At 43.2% G+C, this 23,713-nt stretch overlaps 2 protein-coding genes across 2 annotated transcripts; both read right to left on the bottom strand.

Moving 5' to 3' along the window:
• Positions 1-4,009: 4,009 nt before the first annotated feature.
• On the bottom strand, positions 4,010-14,357 carry sdf2l1 (stromal cell-derived factor 2-like 1). The gene is made up of 3 exons (XM_084054031.1): positions 14,091-14,357; positions 9,449-9,645; positions 4,010-7,619 (listed from the first exon to the last, which is right to left on the bottom strand). Exons 1-3 carry the CDS (start codon positions 14,257-14,259, stop codon positions 7,341-7,343), a joined length of 645 nt encoding a protein of 214 aa, XP_083910157.1. The 5' UTR covers positions 14,260-14,357; the 3' UTR covers positions 4,010-7,340.
• A 3,723-nt stretch (positions 14,358-18,080) lies between these two features.
• Positions 18,081-21,392, bottom strand: LOC311043287 (ATP-citrate synthase-like; the record flags this gene model as incomplete). The annotated part of the gene is made up of 1 exon (XM_084054477.1): positions 18,081-21,392. One exon carries the CDS (start codon positions 21,390-21,392, stop codon positions 18,081-18,083), a length of 3,312 nt encoding a protein of 1,103 aa, XP_083910603.1.
• Between the last annotated feature and the right edge of the window lie 2,321 nt (positions 21,393-23,713).

Raw genomic sequence — 23,713 nt, 5'->3', positions numbered from 1 at the left:
GGGTCTCTGGCCCAAAGTCTTTTCAGATGGGGCTCTGCGGCCAAATACATATTAATTTGGAGGTCCTTGTTGACATGAAACCATTTGAGAAGCACTAGCCGTATAGGAGGATGGATGGTTATGGATCAGATATGGATGGATGCTTCATCTTGAAGTATACATGCATACATACACACACACACACACACACACACACACACACACACACACACACACACACACACACACACACACACACACACACACACACACACACACACACACACATATATATAGTCCCTCTTGTCCCCGCTGTTCGTCCTCCATGGACTGTGTCCACGGGTATGACAGCGGTATTGATGTGTGTGTGTGTGTGTGTGTGTGTGTGTGTGTGTGTGTGTGACTGTGTATTAGCATGCTGCGACCCGCACTGATCGCTTAGGATCCATTTGAAATCACTTGGAGGTTGCACACATGGTGCACATGCACACGCACACACGCACACAGAGGGTTGTGGGTGGCCGACTGATGACTCATATACAATGTGAGTCACCACCAACTGACTGTGATATATACATCCCCCAATTCCCTATTGACTGACTGACTGACTGACTGACTGACTGACTGACTCTCTCACACACACACACACACACACACACACACACACACACACACACACACACACACACACACACACACACACACACACACATTAGTACACACACATTAGTATGTGCCTCCTGCCCATGCCTCACGTTGGTTTTATTTATTCACATTTCAATATTTTGCAAAGGGACTATTTCCACCCTTTGTTATCTACATGTACATGCACATGCGTGCGTGCGTGTACCGGGGTTGAATGGGTAATTATGTTCTTTTTTCCCGCCTAATTTTGAACCAGTTCAGTGTTTCCACTGAAAATAAATTGGTTCAGAACCCTAAAAGTTGGTTTCGAACTGGAACCAAAAATGACTGTCACTATTCTACTATTCTAGGTTGGAAGTGCAAATGCGATACAAACAGTGGCAAAAGCAAGTGAAAAAATGAATTAAAAAAGGAAAGCGAAACTGCCTTTGACGATTGAATTTCCCCCTGTTAAATGGACTCTTTTACCGGTCATATTCGACACATTGCTGGCCAGGCCTGAAATCGAACCTGGGGCAACTGGGGACTCCTGCCCCTAATTACAATGCTTTAAGCTGGTGGAAACGCAAGCCGGTTTGCGGCTGGTTCCGTGAAAGCACCAAGGTTCCAAGAACCAGTTATAGAACAAAGTTCTTTCGGTGTTTTTTCCCCCCCATTTTTCAGCTATTTGAAAATAGCAGATCTACAAGCTCTGTAGAGCTTTTCAGATGGGGGTCTGTAGCCAAATACATTTTAATTTGGGGGCCCTTGACATGAAAATGTTTGAGAACCACTGCTGTGTGCTACTTAATATCCTAACATATAAACAAACACAGAGGTAGGGCTGTTGCATTTTACTTTGTTCATTTCAATTTCAAGAATTGTGATTAACAATTTTAACTGTGTTTTTGGCATTGAACATCGGAACATATATGAATATAAATGACATTGCTGTTTTCCCTTTGATTTGTAAACAATAATTAAACATAATAAAGAAATGTAATTATTCTGTGCTTTCAAAATATAAAAAAAATAGGCGAAATAGCCAATCTACAAGCTCCAATGCGACGCGACGTTGGGAGCTTTATAGATTTGGAACCAAATGGACCGCTACGGGCCTATAACTCAGTACGTACATATGGGTCCATTTGGTTCCGTTTGTACACTCTCAGAGTTAAATTGTCGCTCATGATTTTAGTGTGTGCAAATCAGGCCCAAGCCATAATTCCATTAAAAAAAAAGTATGCAAATCAGCTCTGCTCAAGTCATTTACATAGGCTTACATCTGCTCACTGCGAGGAGAGGGGGGGGGGGGGGGCAAGGATGCATTTAATTGATTACCCACTTTGAAGCATGGGGGGGAGGGGTGGATATGCCGCACGCACGCACGCACACACACACACACACACACACACACACGCCTCCTCGAGCCATCTGCCTTTAGGGGTCAACACCCCGTCACCATCCACAAAGACCCCCCCTCCACTCCTCTGCAGGTCAGATACACGCCCCCCCCACACACACACCCACCCCCACAAACACACACACACACACACACACACACACACACACACACACACACACACACACACACACACACACACACACACACACACACACACACACACACACACACACACACACACACACACCACACACACACACACACACAGCACACCACACGCACGGCTCCTCTCCCAACTGCTGTTGTTTCTCAAACACTTTCATATCAAGTACCCCCCCCCCCCCCCCCCCCCCACAAAATTGGCAGCGGACCTCCCCATCTGAAAATATTTTGTGCCAGGGACCCCCAATACGAGGAGATCTGTGTTGTTAAAAATGTTCACAATAATGCACATTATTTTCACAATAAAAAAAATATACTTCAATAATTAAAGATTAAACATTTTCTAGCGTTTCAAAAACAGCAGATGTACAAGCTGATTTATACTTTTTGTTATACTTACATTTAATATATTTTATTATATTATATATTTTATACACGTGCCAGAAATAGCCGATCTACAAGCTCACAATGTGTCTCAAGTGACAGTGCGCAATTTGAGCTCAGATGCACCCAATAAGACTTTAATCGGGTTTAATCGATAGTATATATTAAAGAAATACTCGATTAAAATGAATTCATCCAATTTGGGGAAGAAAAAAATGATGTATGTAAAGTACCCGATCTACAAGGTCAAAATGTAATGCATGGGTCTTCAACAGGAGGTCCGGGACCCCTAGGGGGTTACAGAGGGGCCACCTTGTGTGATAGGAACTTTTGCATTAATAACATGAACCCTAGCATCGCTTTTCTGGGGGGAACATTTGCCAAAAATAGACCATCTACAATCTCACAATGCGTGAGCTTGTAGATCGTCTATTTTCGGTGAAGAGGTTTGGTGTAGAGGGAAAAAAGAGCAGACCAAGTACAGAGCCAAAGGTCAAGTTTACTAAGTGTTGAGGGTTTAAGTGGTTAAATGAATCAATCCAACATATTAATAGAAAATATAACGTGAAATAAAATGAAATGTATGAAAATGTTTAATCAGCAATACAATTGTATTCAATACAGTAGGGGGTCCCTGCTTCAATTCTCTCTCAGCTAAGGGGTCCTTGCTCCTTGGCCTGACAAACTGGATGATGAACAGTCACTGTTCTGCCTTTTTCTTTTGAAACAAAAAAAAAGGCTGGGTTTCCGAGGCTACTGTTCTGTGAATCCTTTGCCTCCTCTCGCTTTCTTTGTCTTATGTTGCCCCCTTGTGGTCAGCATACGCTATAGCATATCTGTCTTGGGTCACCTGCAGTGGCATGTAGCGGTGGAAAGTAACGATAAGTAGGCTACATTTACTCAATACAATACTCAAGAACAATTTTGAGGTACAGGGTTAAAAGGAAACCCTTTACTCGAGTATTTCCGTTTATTTCTACTCCACTAGCCTAAATCTCACTGTTCTTTTTACTTCACTAGAATTATTTGACATCAGCATTAGTTACTAGTTACTTTGCAGTTTTAGATTATTAATACAAAAAAAACATGCTTAACCACAAGCTTTGGGTTGCGAGGTTGTAGATCTGCTATTTTCCCCGAAAGCTCACCTATTGTGACATGTCCAGAATAGGGACACACTAGGGCTGAAGTGGCTAAATGGCTCTCTATTGTATTAATGTTATGTATTGTGATTTTAGATTTGAGTTGATTTTGGTGACAGTGAATTTGAATATTGACCATAGACTGTATGATATTGACATACACTAGCTTTCAGAATATCTGATGTACAATAATAATATAGACAAAACCGACAGCAAGTCTTCTCTCAACAATGTTCATTCAGCCATCTGACTTCCATAGAGCGAGCATGCAGCATTCTTTGAGATACAAAGGACATTCCAATGAATATATTTTGAAATAATTTATTTATCCAACTAAAAGGTGCCAGGACAGGAGTTGGGGAAGGGGGTTTGCAATTAATTAACATTGAAACAGATAAGATTCCATGAAAATCCCAGCCCATAATATGGTTGTACATTACTGGTTCTACAAGATGATATCCATCCAAGAGTTTAATGTGTCAGTATCAAAGCCTTCAGTTGAGCAACAGTCACAATCAAAGATCATAAATCGCTTGGCAAGTACTTTTATGCAAATTCAGAACATTCTCCAAAAACAGAGTTTCTTAACCACCTAATTACAGACAGGGTTATTGGCTGTTGCATGTTTAGCCCACTATGACAACCGGTCCCCATACATTTTCATTCAAATACAAATCATAGAGGGTTTTATTTTTTTTGGTCATTGGTTTCCATTATTTTCAATGAAGTAGGAAAACCAACTACTTGGAACTTCATTGAGATGGATAAACACAGTAAACTGTAGAGTATGTCACCACTGATTTGTTTTGGTCACGTTATCAACACATTTTAACACACTTCACAGTTCAGATTAGTTTGCAGTCTGGCCGGGTAAAAAAAGCCCCTGGAGAAGATTGTTTTTACGAACAGTTGTAATTTAAAGGGGAATTTTGGACCACGGTTTTCTTACCTTTTCCATGATGTTATATCCTAGGATGAATGGTACAGTAGAAAAAGTTGCATAGTGTTCTGTCACTATGAACGTAAGGCCTATTGGCACAAGTTTTTTCTGTGGCGAACCCGGGATGGAGTTATGACATTTTTCTACTATACCATTCATCCTAGGATATCATAACATCATAGAAAAGGTAAGAAAACCGTGGTCCAAAATTCCCCTTTAATGACAAGGTCACCCACCATGTCATAGTGGGTATCAAACTGAAAGTTTGGAAATGAAACAATATAGAGAAATCAGGTAAATATTACAAAGCAAAAATAAACGCCAGTACAGTAGCCTATGCTTTGGAAAAGTGTAATCAGTAATGAAACTACTGTATGCCATGAGTTATATGGGGTAATGAGCTAAACATGCACTGCCACCTTCCGGAATATTGTGCCATTTAATATATCGTCGCTGTCAGGCAGAAACCTTGTATTTGTACTTTTTGTTTTTCCATAAATTAATTCCTTAATTTATACTTTGCGCAAAAGCAACAAAATTAGCCAATCTGCAAGATCACAACTTGTCGCACTGTGAGCTTGTAGATCTGCAAATTTTGCCTATTTATGAACATAAAAATTAAATACAGGCCTATAATGACGTGCCCACAATAGGGACACCAGGTTGAAAAGGTTTAAGTCTGTCTGTGGGTTTTCTAAATATTGAACCAATAAAAAGTATTAACAAGAGCTTATGACTAAATAATTACTACATTGGATCCATTGGAACACAGGTTCATTTTTCCATTTCCTGAAAAGTAACCGTTTTGAACATACAAGATTCTTTTCCACCAACAGCCACGATATATATTGGATCCTGACTTTAGGGTCAATGCAACCTTCAGGCTCAAAGGAGAATAAACACAACTTTAAAAAAAAAAACATGTCAATTCACACACAAGTACACACAAATTCAGTCGACTGAAATTCGTACATCTCTGTGAAGTTGTTAAAGTTAATTTGAATGATTTCAAAGAACCTGCAAATAACGGCGGTCTGCCCAATGCCCACACGAGTGTCAAATATTTCATCAATTCCATTTACGGTCATATAATATTCAGAACGTACAGTATCTTAACCTCTAGATTGTCATTTCGGACATGCCCGTTTCCCTCGCTAATGATAACCTTGAGATGGTGAATTACAGCTCACAATTATAATTGTGAGCTTATTACAGTATACTACTGTGCTGTATAACTAAGTAAAAGCAGAACCCTGCAGCTTGGATGCCAGTAAGGTTACAACAGCCCTCCTATAAGCAGGGAGTACATAACGTAACACAAAGTCAGTAGTCAGTGGATATACAGTGCAATAGGACATTTGACCATTGTGCCTTGTAGGGCGAGAGACTGTATTGAAGGAATAGGGGAAAAAGGGGGCATCAGACATAAAGATGGGGTCATCCAGCAGTGTTTTGTTCCCATAGGATCGTCAACGGATCCACCTCCAGAATGCGCTCCAGTCATCCCACCTCCAATTCTAGAACCCGACCGATTTGTTATGTCTATCATTATTTGATTGTGTTTGACAACATCGGTATCTGCAATTGGGCAAGCCGGCGTATCCCGATTTTTAACCGTCTTAAAACCTGCCGTCCCAATTTTGAGCATAACATTACAGGGGAACATTCTCAAAAGTTTCATTAAAAACATAATAGTTTTATTGGAGATCTACAACGCGGTTCGAGCTTCCAGATTGGCTATTTTTGAAATGGGCTCTCCAGTAATTAAATAAAGTTACTTCAAGTTATTATTTTTCTGGCATACAGGTTAACCACTTAAAACCCTCTCTAGACTTAGTAAACTGGACCTGAGTCGTCTCTGGACTAGGACCTCTTTTTTCTGTCTATACCAAATCTCTTTGCCAGAAATAGCCGATAGATCTGCTATTTGTGGCTAATGTTCCCCCCCAGAATAGAGGCTGGGGTTCAAGTTGTTCAAAATGTAACATTTAAATGTTCTCAAATAGAAACTGTGACTGCGAACTGTGAAGTGTTTCAAATTCATTCAAGAAAAGTTTGCACTTTATAACAAAATATGGGTCAAAACATCGGCGGTGTAAGACTCTTCAAAATCGGGATTAACACCGTACCCAAAAGCAGGGCATCGGTCAGGCTCTGTCCAAGTCTAGGCTAAAGATTAGAAGAAGAAAAACAAGATTAGGAAAAAAAGAAGCTCACATGTTCCGTACCACAACAGGAACCAGAAACTAGTCCGTGTGTCACCTGCACACGCACCGCTGTGTCTGTGGCACATCCCTTAACTCACAGTTTATCAGCGTCGGATCTGGGGACTACCAAGGGTAAAGAAAATGGACCATTACGGGTCTGTAACTTAAATGGGCATTGAGGATTTTACAGTATAGTTTAGTTCAGTGATTCTCAACCTTTTTAATTTCCAGGATTTCCCCATTTGATAAAACATTTAAATTTTTCATTCTACACTGTAAATTCCTCAAGTGTTAAATGTAATTATGAGAGTGTACAATGTGTACAGTTTGAGTAAGGCATTTGTACACTCTCTCAGAGTTACAGGCCCGTTACGGGTCCATCGGACTCATAAGGAACCCGTTAAAAGGCTCCGGGTGGACCCTGGGTGGTCCCCGTCGGACCCGACGTTTTAAGAACCAAGTCCCTTTAATTAACGACGACGACGTCGCCGTCGTCATCAGAGCTCGTCGTGGCGCATGGGCTCCTGGCTGGGCATGATGAAGACGCCCTCCATGGCGCGCCACCAGTTGTGCTGGTTGGCGGAGGACATGGCGTGCACCTCGCGCTGCCCGCGGATGGGGTGGCCGTACTGCTCGCCCGTCACGCTCAGGAACACGTCGGTGCCGGGGTGCTTGAAGCGCACCGTGTCGTCGCGCTCCCAGTGCGTCCCGTCGCACTGCACCGTCCACACGTCCAGGTCATCGCCCTCGCCGTTCTCCCCGAAGGCGCTCACCTCCTGCCACCACCACCAGAGGGGAGCAAAGAGCAGGGATGTCACCGCCATCATGGCATCATTTGTTTTTTGTCGAGGATTGATTGTCTTACACATAACTGCGATTAATGATTTAACTAGAAAGAAATGGCACAAGTAAAAATCTTGTGCCATTTGGGGGTTGACCAAGTACAGAGCTAACTCAGATCAACTCAGCTGCACGTCTCCTCGCCGGTACCAAAAAAGTATGACCGCATCACCCCGGTCCTGGCCTCGCTCCACTGGCTCCCTTTTTGTTTTTTGATTTATTTAAAACCTTTACTATTTGTTTTTAAGGCTCCGAATGGGCTGGCTCCTCCCACATCTTGCCGATCTCGTACACCGCCACACTCCAGTTTAGATCTTTGAGCTCGGCTGACCAGGTGCTATTGAACGTCTTGAGATCTAGGGTGACGGGGTGATGGATAGGGTTGGGATCCGGAACCAGAGGAACCGGAGAAACCGGATCAAACATTGAGGAATCGGTTCCATCACAGTTGGAACAGTTTCTGGAACCGGTTTATCACACTGTCAAGAGTAGGTATGAGGACTGCACGTCTACTATACAATTACAATACCAGTGGTTGTCAAACTTTTACATTTGTAAACACTTTACGGGTCCATTTGGTTCGATTTGTACCTCTCAGAGTTACAGAACTGTAAGGATCCATAAGTAACCCAGAGGGTCCCTGGACCTCACTTTGAGAACCACTAAAATACTATGTATGCAATACTATATGTATGATTTGATTACAGTTTGATTTGAACTTTACCCAATATAGAGAGTTTAAGTGGTTAATTGCGTTTTTTGGGCATTGAACGGTGGAATCTATAAATGTGGTTGGACAAGGTTGAAAGAGCATAACGGTGTGAAAATAATGATCCAGCTGTTTTTATACAGATGAACGGAAACGATTCTAAAAGTTATGCAAAAACAAATGTGCGATTAGCTCAAATCATTGCAATCAGACGATTATGTAATAACGGTGACAGTCCATATTAACTTAGACCCTCCACACTTGGTAAACTGAACCCGAGTTGTCTCTGTACTTGGAATGTTTTTTTTTTCCTGTCTTCACCAAATCTCTCCCTCTCTTGTGGGCTTTGTAGTTCTGCTAGTTTGGGCAAATGTCCAGTAATGTGGAATGCCCTGACATCATCCATTGAAGGATGTGAATCACTGGCGTGAAAAAGCCACAAGTGGAGATAGATATTAAATCCCCTTGAAATGAGGGGTCGTACTGAACACTGCCGCACTTTTCCCCTTTTTCTCCTCTGTAAATGTAGCATATTTGTACGCGGTTGACGTAATGAGATGTATTACTGTTTTAATATTCTATGCTCTGTCGATGAATTGAATACATAGGACCACAATGGAAACAAGTCCCCAGGACTTTTTTTGTGTTATCCTTTTAGTCTAAATGCTTTGTGCCTTTTAAAATGTTTTGACTAATAAAGTATATCAATCAATCAAGAGTGTTTAAGTAAAAACAAATCAGAGTTCATGAAAAAGAGGAAAGCTCCGAGCACTCAAAAAAGAACGGAGGAGAGGGCGTAAAATCTAATTATCCTATTTGCCCTGATGAAGACTGTCAGTTCTGGTCGAAACATGTTGGCTTTTGACATTTTGTAGACCTGATTAAAGTACTTCGATTTTACGCCTTCTCCTCTATTATCTTTTGAGTGCTCGGAATCGGATCTCTCCTATTTTTTCCAAGTTTTGGTTCCCGTTTTTTCATCTCCATTGAGCACGTGGTTGATCTCTCGCTCTCTATAATCAGAGAGACTTCTTCCACGGTCGCTTCTTCTCTCACCTGGTTGTTGGAGAGCGGTGAGCTGAAGTGGTGCGTGTGGAGGTTGCGTCCCGTCTTCATGTGGGTGATACGGATGGCCTGGCCACACTTGATGGCCACCCCGCGTTGGCACGGCCCGCTGGGCTTCCCCCGGATACGCCAGTAACTGTTGGCGTCATCGGCGTTCTCCACACCCGTTACCGACTGCTGTCCGCTGCCTAAAATACCACATGCACACACACACACACACACACACACACACACACACAACCGGCATTTATTCCACAGGAAAGGCTTGTTGGTTTTATGGTTTGTTATTACACAATAAAATCCTCAGAAAGCATTCGTGGCCCACCCATCTGACCACTTAACACGGCAGCCATTCAGATGGGTGGGCCGCGTGCATATTCAGGGCATGCTTATTTGAATGATCAATCAATCAATCGATTGCCTTCCACGGCCTTGGATCAATGGAATTAACGTATTATACTCCAAGTTCTTATTTACTGGAATCACTTTTTAATATTAACGTTAATGTTATCATTAACATCTTAGTGTTTTGCCAATTATTTGGGCGTCCACTTGCAATACCCTTGCGGCCCACAGGTCGAGAGCCACTGGTGTTAAGTGACATTGAATTTCACTTGTTTATCCTATATGAGCTCTCTCTTCTGATAGGACGAAATTGGTATCGTGACCTGAAAATGTATTTCCTGTTTACTAAAGAGCTGGAAAGACAGGGAAAACCCAGTTACTGAAAAAAAAACCCCACTCTATACTGTGCTTAAAACACTTCATTTACATCTCTGGGTGTACAAATGTAGTCTTTAAGTCCTGAAATGTGCCGTTTCCCCCTCTTCATTCAATAAGCCACGTACATCTGATCTGATGAGACAAAAAGCCTGAAGCCAGTTGAGCAACCGAGATTCTTTTGACCAACTGACAGCTGATACGCTGCTCACACAAAAGGGCCAAATCGTTTGTCATACTCTTACATTAACACAATGCACCGTAGCAACTTAAAGAGCAGTGGTTCTCAAAGTGGGGTCCAGGGACCCCCGGGGGTCCTTGGGTGGGTTCCAGGGGGTTCCCAGCAAAATAAGGAACAGTTGAACCACTTTAACGCCATTTTATACTTCGGCTATTCGAAAATAGCCGATCTGCAAGCTTGTGTCGCATCGTGATGCTGTGGATTTTTATGTTTAATCATAGAAATCTACTTTTATGGGAGTCTTTATATGAAAATTTCATAACCACTGACTACTAGGCTATTCAACCTCTTAGTTACAATTTCTTCCCTTCCACCGACAGCCTTATTGGAGACAGAAATACGTTTTTATGCTCTTTGTCTCTGTAAAGCCTTCTGTTTCACACAGATCCACCGTTGTCATGTTATGAGCAACTTCCTCTCACTAAACTCCACTTTACATGACTCTTCTAAGTATTCTTCGTCTATTTCTCAGTAACAGAGCTGACAATGGAAGGTTTTGAAAACTCAGAGGTTGGATAGCCTCTTACTTAGACTTAAGAGAATACAGACTTTGTATCTATGTGAAACAAAAGGCTTTACGGTTTACGTATCTGTAGCAGCAGGTGCCTTGTAGCCACCAGTAACTTCTGGTCTGGTGGCTGCAAGGCACCTGCTACATACGCCTACACATGACAAGATAGCTTCTGCATCTATCTATCTAACGCCAGTGGTGTAAAGTAACTAAGTACATTTACTCAAGTACTGTACTTAAGTATAATCAATTTTGAGTTATTTTTGCTTTAGTGGAGTATTTCCAATTTTCAATACTTCAGTACTTTTACTACACTATAATTGTTTGAAAAATGTAGTTATGGGGCCAGGCTTCCAGCATGGACCCATATTGTTATTCGCATTATTCCATTTCTTCTTCTTCTTCTTCTTCTTCTTCTTCTTCTTCTGCCACTTTTGGCAGTTCTGGCTGAACCGTGCAGTCGCTTTTTATGAAACTCGGCCATATGATAGATGGTCATGAAAAACGATCAAAAAATAAATCTCACAATCTTTCGTCAAAAGGTGGCGCTATAGCACTCAGTTGAAAATGACAACTTTGAACAGGTACAACTCATGCCCTGTTTCACCTACAGCCATGAAACTTCGATGCACACATGCGTCTCCTCATGCTGAACAACTTTCACACTCTCACTTTTGACCTCTGACCTTTAGATCTCCCACCATTTTGAATTATATGAAAAACAGTTAAAACCTATCTCCTCCTGGGATTTTTGAGTAATCTGCACGAAACTTTTTACACATGAACTTTGGACCTATACCAAAAAACGTTTGCAAAATATCTTCCATAAGTGAAAAAATGAAGCTTTAATGAGCCAATGAATATTGCAGTTTTATGACAATTATTCATCTGCCCCTAACACATACATGCAGACTTACCATTCTTTGAAACTTTGCAGAAATGTAAAGGGCCATTCCAAATATCACTGAAACCAATCTTACTCCAATTGGTCAAACGGGGGCGCTATAGCAATTTTTTGAAAATTGAAACTTTAAACAGGCAAAAGTCATGCCTCGTTTGGCCGACAGCCATTAGACCTGCTTACACATGTGCCTTGACTAATGAGGAACACATCTATCACGTTGACCAGTAAGCACCGCCCTTAGATTGTCCGCAATCTTGAGCAGTTTGAATAACACTTAAACCCAGGATTTTTCAGCTATTTGCGTGAAACTGTATGATCTGTGTGATCTCCTTTTTCACAGGTTCTTGTCTGTTGGTGGCTTCTCGCTTAAATGTGTGCCCCACAACCTGAAGGTCACCAGTTCAAGCCTCACTTGGTGCAGACTTCATCTAAGTTGCATTTCACACAACATGACTATCAATGAATACATCTGCAATTGCAATTGTTAAAGATAACATGAAATACTTAATTGAGTGTTTTTTACATACAGCTGATCTACAATCTCACAACTTTTCAGATAGCAATGAGAGTATCTTTTTTCAATGTATAACATACTTCATTGTGAAAATAGCCAATGTACAATCTGACAACTTTTAATGGTTTGTGAGCTTGTAGATCGGCTACTTTCACTAATTTTGGTTCTGAGGAGATGTACAATTTCTTCATTGGTAAATGGTTTGTGAACGAGTGATCTTAGTGTTAGTGAAACAGGGGCTTGGGTCATGACAGAAGGCAAGAGTTTGTGATCCTCAACAGACAATATCAGCCTGGACAAAGATATAGCACTATAGGTAGTGTTGCAGCTACCTAAGAGTGCTTCATGACCGTAAGGTTGCCGGTTCAAGCCTCACTTGATGCAGACTCATTTAAGTTGAAATGCAAAAAACATGACTCAATCTATTCCGTTTCCATGGCGCTCTCTCTCTCTCTTCAATCTATTCCATTTCCATGTCTTTCTCTTCAATCTATTCCGTTTCTCTAATCTATTCCGTATCTATCTATCTATCTATCTATCTATCTATCTATCTATCTATCTATCTATCTATCTATCTATCTATCTATCTATCTATCTATCTATCTATCTATCTCTCTCTCTCTCTCTCTCTCTCTCTCTCTCTCTCTCTCTCTCTCTCTCTCTCTCTCTCTCTCTCTCTCTCTCTCTCTCTCTCTCTCTCTCTCTCTCTCTCTCTCTCTCTCTCTCTCTCTCTCTCTCTCTCTCTCTCTCTCTCTCTCTCTCTCTCTCTCTCTCTCTCTCTCTCTCTCTCTCTCTCTCTCTCTCTCTCTCTCTCTCTCTCTCTCTCTCTCTCTCTCTCTCTCTCTCTCTCTCTCTCTCTCTCTCTCTGAGGGGTGGCCATAGCTGAGTGGTTAGTGAGCCCGCCTAGGGAGCCAGAGACTGTGCTTGCCCCAGGTACGATTCCAGGCCAGGTCAGCAAATGTGTCGATGAAATTAAATTTGTCCCTGAGCAAGACTCTTAACCCCTAATTGCTCACAGGCACTCATTGGAAACAAGACCGCAAGGACTTTCATGAACTGACCTGTTAAAGGAATTATCATTTCTCTTTCTCTCTCCTGGCCCCATATTATCGCTGCTTGCAGCTATATTTACTTTTTAGATTTCGATTCGTATTCCTAACAAACATTAACCACTTAAGCTCTATATATATATTTCGGCTATTTGAAAATAGCTAATCTACAAGATCACAACCCGTCGCTTGTGAGCTGGTAGATCTGCTATTTTCTAAAGATTTGTATACATTTTGAAAACTTAAAAAAAAAAAATGGGATATTCTCCATAATACTTTTGGTACTTTAAGTATATTTTGATGCCAATATCTTTGTACTTTTACTAGTAAAACATTTGAGTACATCTTCCATCACACACACACACACACACACACACACACACACACACACACACACACACACACACACACACACACACACACACACACACACACACTCCAGTCCAGTCCAGTATAACTAATTATAATATAGATAGGCCTACTGCCAGATCAAAGCCTAATGGAAGCAATCTGTGTAGAACCGATAAGCATTTAAAGACTGATTTCAGCCTATACACTTAGTTGTTGTGACTCGCAACCAAAAGAAAATAGCCGATCTACAAGCTCACAACGCGTCGCAACGCGTTGTGAGCTTGTAGATCTGCTATTTTCATTATTGATAAATCGCATTTTATAGTTTACATGATGTGTTTACCTGATCCATACTTGACGTCGTGAGAATGGAGCCTCACGTTGTGTCTGGTGTTGAGCAGCTTGACCAGAGAACCGCACGTCACCACGTTCAAATCCGACTCCCTCGCCCAGCAGCACTGTATCGAACACAGCAGAAGAACCGACAATATCGACCTGATGATCGATCCCATCCTGATCAGATCATAATCATCAATAACGCTACGGTGTGTGTGAGAGAGTGAGAAGAGTCGCTTTCAAACCTCACAGCTGACCTCGACCAATCACAGCTTGACAAGTCCTCCCAGGGCGGAAGTGGAAGGCAACACTTGCTGCTCTGTGATTAGCTCGGAGGGACGTCCGACGTCACGCGTTTACCTTGTGAAACAGGAAATGGGGGCGGGGACAGTGACTGGATGGATAGATGGATAGATACTAGATGGATAGATGGATACTAGATAGATAGATAGATAGATGGATAGATGCGAGAGTAAAGGAGAATATAGAATAGAATAAAATGAAGAAATAATAATAATTAACAGCCTAATTGACCAAGCAATTTGTGAATACGTGCAGTGAGTGACAAAACCCTATTACCTGCACAAGTCCTGACATTTTTTAACATTGAGCTAATAGACGGGTTTCATGTTGATAAACATTGAGAGGATATGACCGCGCAGAGGAGGGGGAAGCCTATAGAGGGCGCCATTACCCGCAGCAGCTCTGGTCAAATGTCCATTCAAAAAATAAATGATCTTCACCGGGTTTATTGAAAGTAGATTAAATTATGCAGTTTGTAATACCTTGTTTACTCAATAAAAATTATTTGTCGGAAGTTGGATCTGTTTGTATATAATAGCAGCATTATGCCTATTATGCCTATAATAGCAGAATTATGGCTATCTAACTCCCGAACACAACAACAGAGTGAACGGCGCAACAATTCGTTTCCCCCGAGCATGCGCAGATTGCGCATTCTGCTCTGTGATGACGTCGCGCGGAAATCCGTCTATAGGGAATCGCTATGGGAATCGCAGTTGCGGCCACTTCCGGGTTCCACTGCAAAATTCTCAATGCATTTTTCCCATTGACCTTTCCAAAAATATTTATATCAATTAATTTAAGCCTAGAATCAAGCCATCCAGGGTCCTGGTGAATCATAACCATTAAACATTTTTTTCTGTGATTTTTTTTTATTTTATATTTAATTATATGATATACTATATTTAATAAATACCCTTTGTTTTGCCGTTTTCAATTTTTTTTTTCACAGAATCAAACGTTTTATGGTCATGATTCACCAGGAGCCTGGATAGCTTGATTCTAGGCTTAAATTAATTGATATAAATATTTTTGGAAAAGTCAATGGGAAAAATGCATTGAGTATTTTGCAGTGGCACCAGGAAGTGGGCGGGAACTGCGATGCCCTATTGAGCTGCATGCTCAGGGGATGAATTTAATCTCGACCATCAGGTAAACATTTGTGTCAGATCCTGTGTCTAGGGGGAAACATGACCTTTCACACAATCTAAATGTCTCAATAGAAGAGCAGGGAGACAAAATACAACCACCCCAATTTTATAATTTATATTGTAGGCTATTAACATACTCTACCATACAGATTGGACACAATAGCATTTTATTCATTAAAAAAGAAAGATACATAGTGCCACTGTAAGACACACTTGACTTGCTTAATGGTATATCATGATGGATTGTTTGCTGTAACATCTTCAAGGTGAATGTTTAAGGTATTGCTAAAGTTTTGGGTGCTGATGGGCCTAGCGGTTAAGGCCCATACCACATACAATCTCTGATGCATCCTGAAAACAAGCCGCAAGCTTGATTCCCGAGCCCAACGACCTTTGCTGCGTGTCTCACCCAGAGTTAAAAATAAGGTCCCGTTTCTCTCCCTGTTTTCTGCCACTCTACCCTGTACTAAAAATAAAGGCAGAAAAACCCCAAAAAATATTTAAAAAAAAAGTTTAGATACTTTTCAGAAACATTAACATGAATCTAAGCCATTTCACGAGAAATGTAAAATAACCACTTATTTTCCTGCAGTCTCTGGCTTAAGCCCAAATTGAACCTACAAAAAATAGCCGATCTATAAGCTCACAATGGCGCCGCGTCGCGGATGCGACGCATTGTGAGACGCATTGTGAGCTTATAGATCGGAGTGTATCGTTTCCTGGCTGCGCCCATGAGTTTACCGCTGTTGTGTAAACCGCTGTTTGCCATTATAATATTTTGAGCAGGTTCCAATGATGGAAATTGTTCTGGAAACATGTTCCAAAACACAGAATAGTGTAGACTTATTTTGTATCACGCCATATTTACTTTGTTGTATACGACAAATAGCGAAAATATCTACAAGCTCACAATGTTGACACGTTGTAAGCATCATTAAAGTTATATTGTGATATTTTTGGTTTAAAAAGTCATTGCGATAGTGTTTGTTCTCGCCAGCTCTTTAATAAACATAATAGACATGTTCAGGTGGGTTGGCAATTTCATCTAACCAGGAGAGTGTATCCATTTATCAGCTTACATTTATTGTGTTCCAGTCTGCTCATTTATTGGATCAAATTGGTATCCTGACCTGAAAATGCATTTTCTGTTTCGGGGAGACCCCTGTTACTGATCAAACACTCTATACCAATGAGACCTATCAGAATATAAAGCAATTTAACACTTATTTGAACAAAAACAAATATCACTTACCCTAGCTTTAAGTGGTCTGATGGTGCCATGTGCATTTTTTAGATTTTAATGATGATGATCAATAAATTGATTGTGTTGCAACTTGGATCAATATAACTAACATAGGATACTAAGTTCCAATTGTTGGTATCACAAACAAAACCTTTTTTCAAGGATTTAAAGAAAAAATCACACCCAGTGTGAAGTGGGCGGTGTGTGGTCATCACAACATGACTCACTTTAAAAAAAGGATAAATGACTTTTTTTTAAGTCCATACTGCTATTCATAGGGCTGCACATGTGTCATGTGTTTCGCTAGCCAATCACAGTCCTGAATTTGCAAAGTCAGCGAATCACATACAGCTAGTGGTGATGACACTAGCTGTAATGTGATTGGCTGACTTTGCAAAAGTATAGATTTGCATTGACTGTGGAAGGGTTAGGGTTGTAGACTGCGTTGTAGACTATTGGCCAATCACGGTGCAGGATTGGTCAGTGTCCAAAACTCACTTATAGGGGGCGGTTACACCGCCCCAAAAAATATCATGATATATCTTTTACATTACATCATTTATTATATTAGTGTTATATTATCATTATAAAATCTTAGTTTGGGGGCCTAATTTATATGGGGGCCCACTTCAATACCGTCGCGGCCTGTGGTGGGCCTATATCTATAAATGTGGTGTGCCTATTTATCTATAAATGAATGGAATCACTGTGTGCAAGCATGTCTGACCTTGTCCCCAGCATATCTAGAGAACCGTGCGAGCGATCAAATTAATTGTGTATTGCTGACAACCTGAGGGAGTGATGCACCGAGTGAGACGTCAGTCAGATCAGCGATTTTTCAGACATATATATTATATTAATTATCTATAAATCCACAAATCCCTGTATCTATAACTATACGTCGGTCTGTCTGTCTGTCTGTCTGTGCCCCTTTTATGCTCATAGTATATGGAGATCTCTGTACAGTATATGTCTGTGTCACTTTTCTATCGTAGAGGGAGAACCCTGATGTCATCAATATGATGTCATAGTAACTGACGTTATAGACTGGCTTCCAAGTACTATGATAATGGGTACTCAATGATCCCAGCCTCTTTCAGGGCCTGGTTCTTAGCTACTGCCGTCTCAGAGGCCTGGTTGGCACAGGATCCAGCATGGCCAAACTGGACCTCAGAAGAGAACATGGAGGCACATGGTTCCAATACACCAGCTGGCTTGGTGATCCTTTCTGACTCCTATTATTTCCTTCCTCCTATTTCTCCTAGTACAATAATCAGTCACCTTCTTGGTCTCTTTTGTTTTACATGGACATGTGTTCTGGGAGCACATAGGATATGTCGTCCCAGGGGTGACGGTACAGACCCTGCTTCAGCCTCTTCTGGTCCAGGTAGTGTCCAATGAACCCCATGCTGCGTCCCAGGACAAAAATGGCATTCAAAGCACCAGTCTCTACAAACTCGTCAGCCTCGTCCCTTGTGAATCCGTCACAGGTCCGGAGCAAGTCCACGAAGGCCACGCCAATCAAACCATCCACATTCAGGATCAGGTTGGGTTTCTTGGAAGTGGTGATCTTCTCTACATCTAAAGCATAGTCTAGAAGCTGGGTGGCGGGGAAATGCTGCTTCACAAAGTCCTTCAGGATCTGGACTCTCACGTCGGGGTTGTTAATGGACTTGACCCTGTGTCCGATGCCCATGATCAGCTTGCCTTCCTTTTTCATTTTGTTGACAAACTCCATGGGCTGCATGCCGCTGTCAAACGCCTTGCTGAACTGCTTGGCTGCTGCATCCAGTGCACCTCCAAAACGATCGCCGATGGTGAGGAGTCCAGAGGTGAGACTGGAGATTAGATCCTTGCCTACGCGGGCACAAACGATGGTGTTGTGGGCACCGGAGACACAAGGGCCGTGGTCGGCAGTCACTATCAGGCACATCTCAATAAACTGACAGGCATACCCGGGCAACCTCCTCTGGAACCAGAGCAACCCCAGGGTTCCTCCCACACCCAACTGCGACTTAAACACCTCGGTGATGGGCATGCCTGCGTAGACCAGCTCCTGACCCCTCTCGTCACAGATGCTGGTCATGAACGAGGCTGGCTTACGGATCAGACCCAGCTCCCGTGCCCAGGAGTAGTCCATTGGCACAGTGGGAGGGGGGAGTTCTTCTGCTGGTTCGATCACTCCCTTAGCAACAAGGTCATCATACACTGATTTAATGATCTCTCCCAGCTCATCAAAACTCTTGGGGACGAAGGCACCGGCCTCTTTCAGGGCCTGGTTCTTAGCTACTGCCGTCTCAGAGGCCTGGTGGGCACAGGATCCAGCATGGCCAAACTGGACCTCAGAAGAGAACATGGAGGCACAGGTGCCAATACACCAGCAAACCACTGGCTTGGTGATCCTGCCTGACTTGATAGCCTGGCAGATTTTGTATTCTTCGGTTCCTCCTATTTCTCCCAGAACAACAATCATCTTCACTCCTGGAGTGTCCTGGTAGCGCAGCACATGGTCTGTGAACACAGAGCCGGGGTATCTGTCCCCACCAATGGCCACACCCTCAAAAACACCATCTGTGGTTCTGGAGATGATGTTGTTGAGTTCGTTGGACATCCCTCCAGAACGGGACACATAGGCCACGCTGCCTGGACGGTAGAGCTTAGAGGCGAGGATGTTATCTAGCATGCCCCCCGTGTTCCCAATCTTAAAACAGCCAGGCTTGATCCCTCCGACTGTTGCTGGTCCGATGATGTTGACACCCTTCTCATCTGCAGCTTTGATGATCTTCCTGGTGTGGGCTTCAGGGATGCCCTCAGCAATGACGGTGATGGTGCGAATCTGTGGGTACTGCATGGCTTCCATGGCGCTATCGAAAGCAGACCTCAAAGAGGCAAAGCTGATGAGCACATCGACGCCCGGGTGTATCTTCATGGCATCTCCCATGTTCTTATACACGGGTATCAGGATCTCCTTATGGCCCCAGTAGAACTTCTGCTTGTGATCTCCAGAAAACGGGTAGACCATGGCCGTTACTGATGGCTCTTCTCTGGAGCTGACATAGTCAAAATCCAGCATACCCTGCACTGCCCTCGTCTGCATACCCCACACTATGGCCTTGGTGTTCTTGCTGAACAGAGGGGTTGCCTGGGTTCCTGACATGGCTGAAGAGATCTGGCCCTCGAGGAGGGCAGCATTGGTCTGGACGCTGTTGGCTGCCGAACCCTCTGCCGTAGAAACGTTCTCAGAGACGGACACGGTTCTGCTGGATACCGGGGTCCATGAGCTCCCAATGGAGTTGAGGAGGAAGTTGGCAGTGTGCGCGGCCACAGGGGGCTCACTGGGGATTGGTTGGTGACCCAGTGCCATGCCAACAATGGCTGTCATGTGGGTTTCTGTGCCGAAGACGTGAATGGGGATCCCAGTGGTCTTAGCCACTTCACGCATGACCCTAAGACCCTCCTGGTAATTGGGACCACCACGGCGGACATAAATGGTGACCTCATGCTCTTTCAGTGGCCTCTGGTAGTCCTTGATGGCTCTGACGATCCCCTTAAATGTAGCCGCAATGTTTGTGAAGTTTGCAATGCTTCCTCCAATGATCAGAACCTTTCCATCGCGATGTTTCTCTTGAGTCATCAGGGATAGGATGGTCTTGGCATAGTTATAGGTCTGTTGTTCGCTAGGTGCTCCCGAATATTCCCCATAATTGGCCAGCTCATGGACTCCGCCCAGGTCACAGACAGTGTCGCTATAAACAACCGATGCCCCGCCTCCCGCCACCATGGTCCATATTTTGCCGCGGGGGTTGAGCACGGTGAGTTTCAGACTAGCGCCACTCTTAGCGTCCAGGTCGGCGATGTAGGCCTCCTCTGGGTAGGCCTCTCTGCCGAAGGGGGGAGGGAACTGCACATCTCCCCACTTAGCTTTGCAGATGTAGTCAGCCGTAGCATCAATCTTGGCCGCCATGTCGAGCACATGCACGCCAGCCTCGGTAACCACTAATGGGTTGATCTCCAAGTAGGTGAAAAACAGCTCTTCATAAAGGTTGAAGAGACCCACAATGAAGTTGGCCAGAATTACTTTCTTGTCATCGGGAACGTGGGTGAGGAGGTTCGTGATGACAGAGTCCTCACTGATCTTCTCATCTACCCCGACCAGCAGCTTCTTAGCCTTAGAATCCACGTCTCCAACATCCACCCCACCCTCGTGGTGAAACAGCAGGTAGTCGCCCTCCCGGGCTGCATAGACACACATGTAGAACTCCTCCTCCTGCCTGTGGGCAACGAAAGGTTCAACCAGGAAGTTCTTTAGGACTCCCTTCGCTTTCCCCACTGTCGTTTCCTTCATGAGGCGGGGCTTTAGCCATTCTCTGACGCCGTTCAGGTCCAGGTCGACGCCCACCAGGCCCAGCTTCCCTCGCCGTTTGATCAGCTGATCGGGTTTCACTACCAGCCTCTCTGTGAGCACCCAGGGGTGCTCCTCTGCCAAGCGGTCAAAGTCTGTATGGGCCGCCACGTTGGCGAGGCGAAACCGGTTTTGGACGGTGGCTGGTGCACAGATGTACTTGAAGAGGAACTCCTTTCCTGTCTGCTCGGAGATAGCTTTGGCCGACATGACTGGGGTTTAGAGCGGTCTTGCTGCACTTTAAAATATGATGACTATAAATGCACCCTGGTTTTAAGTTGATGATAATGAATGGTGGATCAGCAACCTCAGGGACCTGGCTGTTAGAACCTTGTGGCTCCATGTGACGAATGTTCTTTTAAACCGAAATGGCTTGGAATCGCGTGTCATCAGATATGATGACATATCGGGTAATCACGGCAACCTGATATACAGTCAGTAATACAGCAAAACAACGCAGAACACCCCATCCATCTAAATATATTAATAGAATAAAAGCTAAACCGGAACACCAGCAGTCAACAGATCCTTCCACTTCTAGTTATTGTTGGCATAAAGCTAATGTGTGACGGTTAAAATGTAATTTAACCTTGTTTTAAAGTTTAGAAAAATGGAAATAAGTAAAAGTACCTACAGTAGTTACTGTCCACCACTGGTTCTGGGTTACTGCTTTTAAAAGTGGAGCCTGCGGACACCAGGGGGCGCAGTAGAGAAACAAATATAATCAAACTAGAAAATGTGCTCCACGGAGCACAAGTCTCCGCCAGCAGATTGGTCAGTGTCCAAAACTCACTTATAGGGGGCGGCGGGGCGCCCCCAAAAAAGTGGGAAAAATCCTAATTTTCAAAAATCTTCAAATAGACATCTAGAGTTCGGGCCCTCACAAATACATCACACTGCCGTTCCAACCAATATGTCTGAGTCATAGTGGGCTTAGTCAGAGTACCCGTTGTACCTGTCTGTCCTGCGACGCAGGTGTAATAATAATCTAAAACCTCCAGTACTGTATATGGACATATCGGTTGGATCGGCGGTTCTGGACAACCGCATATCTTAACGACTCGGCAGGGGGCACCTCACTCCCTCGAGTCCTCACCGATGCGCGCGCCGAGTTTGAAGCTGTTCGGTCCCATAAATGCACATGACTATATATGGGCATAGCGGTTGGATCTGTTGCTCTGTACAACCGGATCTCCACATATGCCTATATATGGACTTGTTTATGGTTATGTCTAAGTCATAGTAACATGCCTATATGGGCGTATCAGGTTTTTTTATGATTATGTCTGAGCCAGAGTGACTCGTGGTCCACCGGCCCTCCCAGTAGACAATTCTAATATAGGATATTGAAAATAGCCCATCTACAAGCTCACAGATGTCGCCATTTCACAATAGGGGAGGCCACAGCCAAATGCTATGTCTATTTGTATATATCCATCCTTTATAATATCACTTATTGTACTTATACCTTATATGAAATTATATTGTGTAGCTTGCAGGAGCCGGATGTCTCCACTAGGCCTGATAGAGCTATTGTTTTGGTACAGCCTGTCTGGTTATGGTTCAGCTTGTCCTTGTAGCAGCTAGAGTATATTTATGGTCTGATCCCTGAGCTCGTTGGTAGAACTACCGTACCACCAATTTGTGTCTTCTCCCCATGATATCATGTATATTAAAGTATAACCATCACCACCTCCTCTTACCTCATCAATTACTAATTGATCCAGAATTCCACGCCAGGGTCCTTAATTGTCATGTCAAGTTTGGGAAACCCTGTTCTGGGTGATGTGAAAAAGAAAACATCTACCTTGCTTACACCCATAAAAATGTGGCCTTGTGTTGCCAATAATGTAGTTTACACCATTTCCAAAGCAATGGGTCAGGACCCATTTTTATGGGGGTACACACACGCATACAGTATGTGTGCAACAAACAATACTTTTAAATTAGTTAGCAGTGAAAATAGCTGATCTGCAAGCTGACAACTTGTGGACAGCTATTTTCAGTGGTTAATTCATCATGTAGTTTTGTAAGTTTGGATCCCAGGGATACCCCAAACTTCTCTTTTGGTCAAGTGCTAAAAAGTTTGAGAATCACTGGTGCAGTAACCATTAGACCACCATTGTGTTGCTGTCGGGCAGAAACCTCTTATCTCCATATTCTAAAGGCAGCTCTCCACCAAACAGACTACCACAGACTGGCAGTCGAAAGAAGTCGGGAGATCAGTCGGTTGGAAGGTGTGACAAAGTTGCCGAATGCACCTGAGAGCACACACCGACAGACGGCTACTATAGTGCAAAGAAATTGGCCTATGGCTTGATGTCTCAACAACAAGCTCACTGTTATCAGACGGTCGAAGGCCGATTGAGCTTGCTTGGTCGGCTTTCAACGCTTCCCTACAACTTAAGATTTGACGCAACAGTGTACTCACCGCCCATTCAACAGGTTTTCGGCAACAGACGCTTTCCAACAATTACCGCCGCCGACATCGGTGGAGCTACCTTAACCTTTTGTTTTTTTGTAAATTAATG

The sequence above is a fragment of the Gymnoscopelus microlampas genome (genome assembly GCF_963454915.1).
Source record: "Gymnoscopelus microlampas genome assembly, chromosome: 4".
Lineage (NCBI taxonomy): Eukaryota > Metazoa > Chordata > Actinopteri > Myctophiformes > Myctophidae > Gymnoscopelus > Gymnoscopelus microlampas.
This window is presented reverse-complemented; position numbering and strand designations above follow the sequence as displayed.

Coding starts and splice junctions, on each gene's coding strand:
- sdf2l1 (XM_084054031.1), bottom strand. CDS start 14,259: ATGGGATCGATCATCAGGTCGATATTGTCGGTTCTTCTGCTGTGTTCG. Junction 9,646..14,090: donor CGACGTCAAGTATGGATCAG/GTAAACACATCA, acceptor GTGGTATTTTAG/GCAGCGGACAGCAGTCGGTA. Junction 7,620..9,448: donor CACCGCTCTCCAACAACCAG/GTGAGAGAAGAA, acceptor TGGTGGTGGCAG/GAGGTGAGCGCCTTCGGGGA.